Source organism: Cebidichthys violaceus, unplaced genomic scaffold, assembly GCF_023349555.1.
Source record: "Cebidichthys violaceus isolate CVI_PGR_0920_01 unplaced genomic scaffold, fCebVio1.0.p SCAF_266, whole genome shotgun sequence".
Classification (NCBI taxonomy): Eukaryota; Metazoa; Chordata; class Actinopteri; order Perciformes; family Stichaeidae; genus Cebidichthys; species Cebidichthys violaceus.
In genome coordinates, this window is record NW_027176446.1 from 54,446 (window position 1) to 63,056 (window position 8,611).

The window sequence follows — 8,611 nt, forward strand, 5'->3', positions numbered from 1 at the left end:
TGTTTGGATTGAATGGGTTCACGGCGAGTGGCTGGTAAACATTTGAATCCTTCAGACGCTTCTCTGTTATTTGGGTGTTATTATATTTTATATTATATTATTTTATTTTATATATATATATATATATATGTATATATACATGTTTGTTCACAGGATTCAGGGAGAAGATGGAGCCGACAATGTGGAAATACTTTGAAATAAAATACTAATTTAACAGGATTTGGTTCAGTTCACAAAATTACAAGTTATGAGACTTTAAAATTAGATCCTGGATTGATTTTAATCGTCATCAGATCAATGAACGGTTGATAACAATCCAAAAGTATCCAACTATTGTAAATGTAAATCTAATATATCCAACTATACTAAATGTAAAAAATCTAATATATCCAACTATACTAAATGTAAATCTAATATATCCAACTATACTAAATGTAAAAAATCTAATATATCCAACTATACTAAATGTAAATCTAATATATCCAACTATACTAAATGTAAATAATCTAATATATCTTCTTTTGCTTCTTGTTCTTCTTCTCTTCTTCATTGATCAGGATCATATTTTATTCTGTAGTTTCCCGTCTTGTTTTCTTTCTTAGATAATACATTGAAGAACTTGTGGTGTTTGAGGAGAACTTGTTGTGTTTGTGGAGAACTTGTGGTGTGTGTGTGTGTGTGTGTGTGTGGAGAACGTGTAGAGAACTTGCGGTGTGTTTGTGGAGAACTTGTGGTGTGTGTGTGTGTGTGTGTGGAGAACGTGTAGAGAACTTGCGGTGTGTTTGTGGAGAACTTGTGGTGTGTGTGGAGAACGTGTGGAGAACTTGTCATGTTTGTGGAGAACTTGTGGTGTCTATACATAGACTTCAGTGTGTCTGATCTTAAAGACTGTAGACTGTTGTTTCTACTTCCTGCTCTCTGTCTCTCTTCCTCTTTTATTTCTTTGTATCCAGGTTTCCTCTCCTGAAACCTCCCCCTTCTCTTTTCTTCTGTGGTGTCACTGGAGCATTGCGTCTCAGCCCACAGATCACTCCTCCACCTCTCTCTCTCTCTCTGTCTCTCTCTCTCTCTCTCTCTTTTTTTTCTCTCTCTCTTTTTTTTCTCTCTCTCTCTCTCTCTCTCTCTCTCTCTCTCTCTCTCTCTCTCTCTCTCTCTCTCTTTTAACCCCTTCCTTCTCCACCCAGTCGAGTCTCATGGCTGATTTCCTCCCCAGACCTCCCTCACCCCTCCACCCTCCCTTTAATTATCTCTGCCTATCCAAGGGCAGCTAACGACCCGCTAGCAAAGGCTAATTGATTTCCTCTCCTCTTCTTTTGTCTTTTCTCTTCTGCTGAAACGTTGAATATATAAACGGCAGGACATGCAGGTTTTCTGGGTTTGAAACTCGTGAGAAACGTCGTCCATCTTTAAAACGCACATTAGCTCATTAGCTCATTAGCTCGGGCAGTTAGCTGATGCTCTTATCTGCGCTCTATCTATCTATTAATCTATTAATTAGAGAGCTAATTAGGCCAGAGGAGAAGCCACTGACACCGTGTCACTCTTCACCCCGATTCCTACCGCTCATTACCTCACACACACACACACACACACACACACACACACACACACACACACACACACACACACACACACACACACACACACACCAGACTGTAATTAACGAGAGGCTCGTACATCTCCGCCTGGCGCTTTGGGCTGAACTCATCTGGAGAAACACGTTTATTTTACTTTTCTTCCTTTATTTTTACTTTTTAAAGTCACATGTGGTGTTTATCGTTTTATTTTGAAAGGGTTTCTAAAGGAGGAAATCCCTCTTCATCTCAGTCTTTTTCTTATTTATTTTATTTTATTTTAAAAAAGTATGAAAAATGTATGAATATTTAGAGTTCAATGCAGAATTTGATTTAATTATACCTCATATATTGATAAAAATAGAATAAAAGTAGAATACAAAGTGAAATCACATGAAACAAATAGAGACTCCGATAGAAACTGATAGTCCTCCTTCGTTTTCGTGAAACAGAAGATTTTAGGATGATTTACAGTTTTACTTTTCCTCGTTTTATTTAAATGTAAAGAGAATCTTCTTAATGAATGACTCTTTCTCTTCAACATTCATGCAGAGCAGAGTGTTTATGTTCTTTGTAACAGTAACAGACATTTATTACTTTTATTACAGTTCTTTTAATTTCGGGAACATTCAGATGAATTACTTTTGTTTTTATACGATTTCATTTTTATTTCTCAACATATAAAAGACCCAAAATCTTACCAACAAACATGTGAACCAGCTCAACTCAAAGACTGGAAATATGGACTTCATTCTACTTCCTGTTTTGATTTAATTTCCCAGAGATCTCAGCACTTCAAACATGCTTTAATGATTCTTCACTTCCTCTTCAGTCTCGTTTGGGTTCTTTATGCTAATGAGCCGTCTGTGATGAACAGGGACTGTCTCTGTCTGTCCTCTGTCCTCTGTCCTCTCTCATCAGTCCTCTCTCCTCTGTCTCTGTCCTCTCGCCTTTGTCTCTCTCCTCTGTCCTTAGTCCTCTTTCCTCTATGTCTCTCCTTTGTCCTCTCTCCTCTGTCCTCTCTCCTCTGTCTTTCTCCTCAGTCCTTTCTCCTCTGTCCTCTCTCCTCTTTCCTCTGTCCTCTCCTCAGCCCTCTCTCCTCAGTTCTCTGTCCTCTCTCCTCAGCCCTCTGTCCTCTGTCCTCTCTTCTCTGTCCTCAGTCCTCTCTCCTCTGTCCTCTCTCCTCTCTCCTCAGCCCTCCTCTCTCCTCTCTCCTCAGCCCTCTCTCCTCTGTCCTCTGTCCTCTGTCCTCTGTCCTCTCTCTGTTTGGAGGTTGTGGACAGACGACCCCCTTAAACACACTGGGGGGGGGGGGGACAGGAAGCTCAGTCTGTTTGTAAACACACCTGAACAAAGCCGCCAATCAGGAGGAACGTCCACACACACACACACACACACACAGTAACACACACACACACACACACACACACACACACACACACACACACACACCCCTCTGGGCTCCTGTTCATGAACCGTCTCACCAGGACTCATGTTTAATTATCTACCCAGCATGCTTTGGTGCTGGAGCGCAGCACGCTTTGTCTAATGGGATGTGAAGAGACACACACACACACACACACACACACACACACACACACACACACACACACACACACACACACACACAGATATGAATGTGTGTGTGTGTGTGTGTTCAGCAGACACATGTTAACACACATTCCGTGTGTTAATTAGTGCAATTAGCTTCTCTACTGTCCAGAGATGTGTTCAGGACTCGTTAGCTCCTGATGATGTTTACTGATACACACACACACAACACCACACACACACACACACACACACACACACACACACAACCACACACAACCACACACACAACCACACACAACCACACACACACACACACACACACAACCACACACACACACAACCACACACACACACACAACCACACACACACACAACCACACACACAACCAACCACACACACACACACACACACACACACACAACCACACACACAACCAACCACACACACAACCACACACACACACACACAACCACACACACACACACACACACACTCTCACACACACACACACACACACACACACACTCTCACACACACACACACACACTCTCTCACACACACACACACACACACACACACACACACACACTCTCACTCACACACACACTCTCTCACACACACAACCACACACACAACCAACCACACACACAACCACACACACACACACACACACACACACACACACACAACCACACACACACACACTCTCACACACACACACACACACACACACACACACTCACACACACACACACACACACACACACACTCTCACACCCACACACACACACACACACACACTCTCACACCCACACACACACACACACACACACACACTCTCACACCCACACACACACACACTCACACCCACACACACACACACTCTCACACCCACACACACACACACACACACACACTCTCACACCCACACACACACACACTCACACCCACACACACACACACTCTCACACCCACACACACACACACTCACACTCACTGTGTTACATCCAGGCCCTTAGCAACTCCAGCGGTGGGGGAAGGCATGCGTTTCCTGGGTCCAGTGGCCTCACATTTCCTCTCCGTCGTCTGGAGGACAGAAGGCCAGAGCCCCGCTGAGCACACACACACACACACACACACACACACACACACACACACACTCAGTTGACACCCCCAGGCTTTGTCCGGGGGCTGTCGGCCGTAGTCTCGTGCCCAGCCTCCCCACTCTCTCTCTGGGTCGGGGCAGGACATTCCGTGATGCTAGCCGCCGCCGCCTACCACACCCCCGAACACACACACACACACACTATACACACACACTATACACACACACACACACTATACACACACTGGTCTCCAGGAAGAGAGTTAATGAGATTCTGTCGGGTTCTTTCAAACACCTCTTCTTTCTCGTCCTCTTTGCCCTCACTGCGGACTGTCAGGACAGAGGTGGACACACGTAGCTCTGGTAACGAGAACAAATCTGAGTTCAGGATTTAATCTCACTATTATATATCTCAAAGATATATCATATATCATATATCATATATACATGTCATCATTTAGGAAACACTGTGAATCAAGTTTAAACGATTTAAACACAAGAGATCGACGCCAGGAAGCTTCCTCACTCGCTACTGTTTGTGTTTCATGTCCTGTCTCTCACACACACACACACACACACACACACACACACACACACACACACACTCACACTGACTCACACACACACTGGAGTCATGTCATGGTGGAGGTATCAGCCACTGTTCTCCATTTCCTGCAGCCTCGGCCCCCTGGAGGAGGTGTTATTTAGTTAAGGAGGGGGAGGGGGGGGGGGACAGCTCAATATTCTCCCCCCCCCACACACACACACACACACACACTAATCCCAGCAGCCTGAATGAGCTGCTGTTTACATGGAGGGATTTGTGCAGATTAGACGGATCACATTTGTGGATTAAACAGATCAGCAGTTCATGACCCCCCCCCCCCCACTGTGTCTTATTTAGAGACGATCCACAGAAATATATCATCATCGTGTTTATTAGTACATTATATATCATCACATTTATTTCTATATTATATATTTATGTATGAATATATATAATATATAATATTTATTTCCTTTATTTTCTGGAATATTCTCAGATTGTTTCACCGTCAAATATTAAAAAATAGATAAATTATTCTTCTTTTGAAAATATGTCAAAATCAAGGTTCCTAAAGGGCCAAAGTGACGTCAGATTCCGTCGTCTTGGTGGGACAGGAAGTCTTACTTTGTAGGGGCACCAGTGGACTGAGTCTTGTCCTTGTTCTTGTCTCAGGGAGGAGAGGGAGCGCTGGATCCGGGCCAAGTACGAGCAGCGTCTGTTCGTGGCGTCGCTGCCCGGCGCCGACCTCCCTCTGGGGCAGCAGCTCCTGAGGGCCACGGCCGAGGAGGACCTGCGCCTGGTGGTCCTGCTGCTGGCTCATGGGTCGAGGCAGCAGGTCAACGAGACCTGCGGGGACGGGGACGGACGCAACGCGCTGCACCTCGCCAGCCGCAAGGGCAACGTGGTCGTCACGCAGCTCCTCATCTGGGTACGGCTTCTTATTTGACTCTTTTATTGTGAAAAATCTGTGTAGGAAGTGTTGAGTTATTACGTTATTAGAATCCTTAAGAAGTCGAGAGTAACGAGTCCAAATTAAGACGAGTTTGAGTCAAGACTGGTCCAGATGTGGTCTGGTTTTGAGTCAAGACTGAGTCCGGATGTGGTCTGGTTTTGAGTCAAGACTGAGTCCGGATGTGGTCTGGTTTTGAGTCAAGACTGAGTCCGGATGTGGTCTGGTTTCGAGTCAAGACTGAGTCCGGATGTGGTCTGGTTTTGAGTCAAGACTGAGTCCGGATGTGGTCTAGTTTTGAGTCAAGACTGAGTCCGGATGTGGTCTAGTTTTGAGTCAAGACTGAGTCCGGATGTGGTCTGGTTTTGAGTCAAGACTGAGTCCGGATGTGGTCTGGTTTTGAGTCAAGACTGAGTCCAGATGGTTTTCTTTCAATGCAGACCTGGAACAGCCTGGCAGGCTTTTATTGTGAAACATCTGTGCAGGAAGTGTTTACCGTCATTAAAACTCTCAGAAGATCAGATTGTCTCGTTGATATCTTACCTCTAATGTCTCTCCCCCCCCCCCCCCTCAGTACGGCGTGGACCTGATGGCGAGGGACGCTCACGGTAACAGTGCGATGGCGTACGCCCGCCAGGCCAGCAGCCAGGAGTGCGTTGACACTCTGGCTCAGTACGGCTGCCCCGACGAGCGCTACCCGCTCATGGCCACGCCCAACCTGCCGCGCCGCAACACCAACCGCAACAACAACAACGCCGCGCTCATATGAGTCCAACCGGCCAAAAACAGACTTTTATTTTGAAGGGGGGGACCACTTCCTGCTGTGAGACTGACTACAAGGGAAAGAACCTCCCAAAAGCATTGTGGGAAATGTGGTTCCGCAATCGACTGACGAACCTCATCTTTAATTTAACTCGTGAAGAAAAACACACTCTGAACCAATCATATCGTCGGTTCTTCGTCATCATCATCGTGGCTCCGCCTCTTTTTAATTTCATGAATTCTGTGAACTCTTTAGAAGATATCTGGATGTTTAAGAGGAAGAAAGAAGAAGCAGAGTGATAGATCGCATGTCCTGTAGACTCTGCTTTCTTTCAACTGAAGACGTTTTTCTTGGATTATGTAAATTTAACCTCGATGTTCATCTCTGGACCAATCGTTTCCTTTATTTCTGTATCGGTGCGGCTCAGGGACAACCCGTCCTCTCTGTTTTCACTTTTTAACTTCAACACAACGTCCAAAAACGTCTTTTCTTTGTCGTTCTCAATCTGCAGATTAGTCTCCTAAAATATCCAACATGGCCGCCACAGTTCACCAGAACCAGAAGACCAAAAGGCCCAAAAAACCAACAAAGATATATATGATATGAATCGATGTAAATATTAAAGGCTGGAGGCAGTTGAGTTGAGACGCCTTCAAGGTTCTGGTTCTGGTTCTGGTTTATTTATTTATTGTGAAAATGACAAAAAGATGCTTCTTGTTTCTGTGAATGATGGATTTATCTGATTCTGAGGGTTAAAAGGGAATTCTCTTCTTCTTCTTCAGGTGTTTTTCTGTCAATTCATTTCAGCTGTTTCCTCCCGTCCAATCAGATCGGCTCCCTGATATCGGCTCAGCGAATCACAAAGAAGGGCTTCTTCTTCTTCTCTGGCCTGTAAACTTGTTGTAAATAACCTCTTTCAGCGGCGACACTGTGGAACTTAAGAGAACACAGGAAGTACTAAAACAGGAAGTAGTTTTATTTTGACAGGGTTTCGTTTTTGGACTGAATGTGTTTCGGCTCATCAGAGGAGTCAAAACCAGTAAACCAGTGGTTCCCAACACAAAGGGCTGTAATCAAGACCACTTCAGTCCAGTCTGAGACCAGGTCTGAGCAGTCAAAACTGAGTCCTAGACGTGGTCTGGTTTTGAGTCAAGACTGAGTCTAAATTTAAACACGCTTGAGGTCAAACGTGGTTAAGTTCTGGACATTGACCAGTGAAACCAAAACATTGCTCATTGGGTATATTAGCTTGAGCGAGTCCTGAGCCCTAAAGGTCTGGATCCACTGGTCTAGATCCACCTCGCATGAATCATGAACCTCACATGTGGACACCCCCCCCCCCCCCCCCCCCCCCCCCCCCCCCCCCCGACATCGCTGCAATACTGCCATCGAACCACCGACACTCGGCCAAAACAAAAGAACCGTCACGTTCCTCCTCGCTTCTGTTCGTGCCAGTAAACACTAAACCGAGAGGTTTGACCGCAACTTGTGTTTGATTTTATTTTATGTTTTTTATATCCGACGTCCTTTTTTATTTATGACAGAATGCACTAAAGTCAGATCCAGTCCGCCTCACGTCTCCACTACAGCTCGTCCACTTATTTAAATTCACGCGAGCGGCTCGGAAACATCAGCCTCTAAATGATTGTAGTCTAACGCTAACGCTAACGCTAACGCTAACGATGGCAACAGCATCGGTTCACCATTCTGGGATAAACGACGTTTTAATGTTAACTGGTACATTTGTCAATGGGATAAGGCTAACGCACTGCAGCTAGCAGTTAGCATGTTAGCATGGCAGCATCAGTTTACCTGTTATCTCGATGGGAACCCTCGCACGTTTTCACAAGTTCAGAAGATCCATCTGTACACGAACATCAAGCTAAAGCTACAGCTAGCAATCAGTCAGCTGAAAGAAGACGCATATGAAAACGTCGCCTTGTGATGCCAAGCTTCATAATGACGGTATCTTAAAATAATGACTTGAGATATTCATTCATTACGTTGAAACTCTGACTGCTTATTGTGAGTTACTAAATCATGAATGAGTAACTAAGTCATTGTTATGAGTTATTAACTCATTATTGTGAGTTATTAACTCATTGAGTATTAACTTAT

At 44.8% G+C, this 8,611-nt stretch overlaps 1 protein-coding gene across 1 annotated transcript in view; it reads left to right on the plus strand.

Annotated features, from left to right (window-relative positions):
• Nucleotides 1–7,824, plus strand: part of agap1 (ArfGAP with GTPase domain, ankyrin repeat and PH domain 1) — a gene marked incomplete at its 5' end in the record, with an annotated part of 61,315 nt that extends 53,491 nt beyond the window's left edge. The window contains 2 exon segments of the mRNA XM_068721148.1: nucleotides 5,454–5,709; nucleotides 6,305–7,824. Of these exon segments, the coding sequence (XP_068577249.1) occupies nucleotides 5,454–5,709; nucleotides 6,305–6,499 (451 nt within the window).
• Between the last annotated feature and the right edge of the window lie 787 nt (nucleotides 7,825–8,611).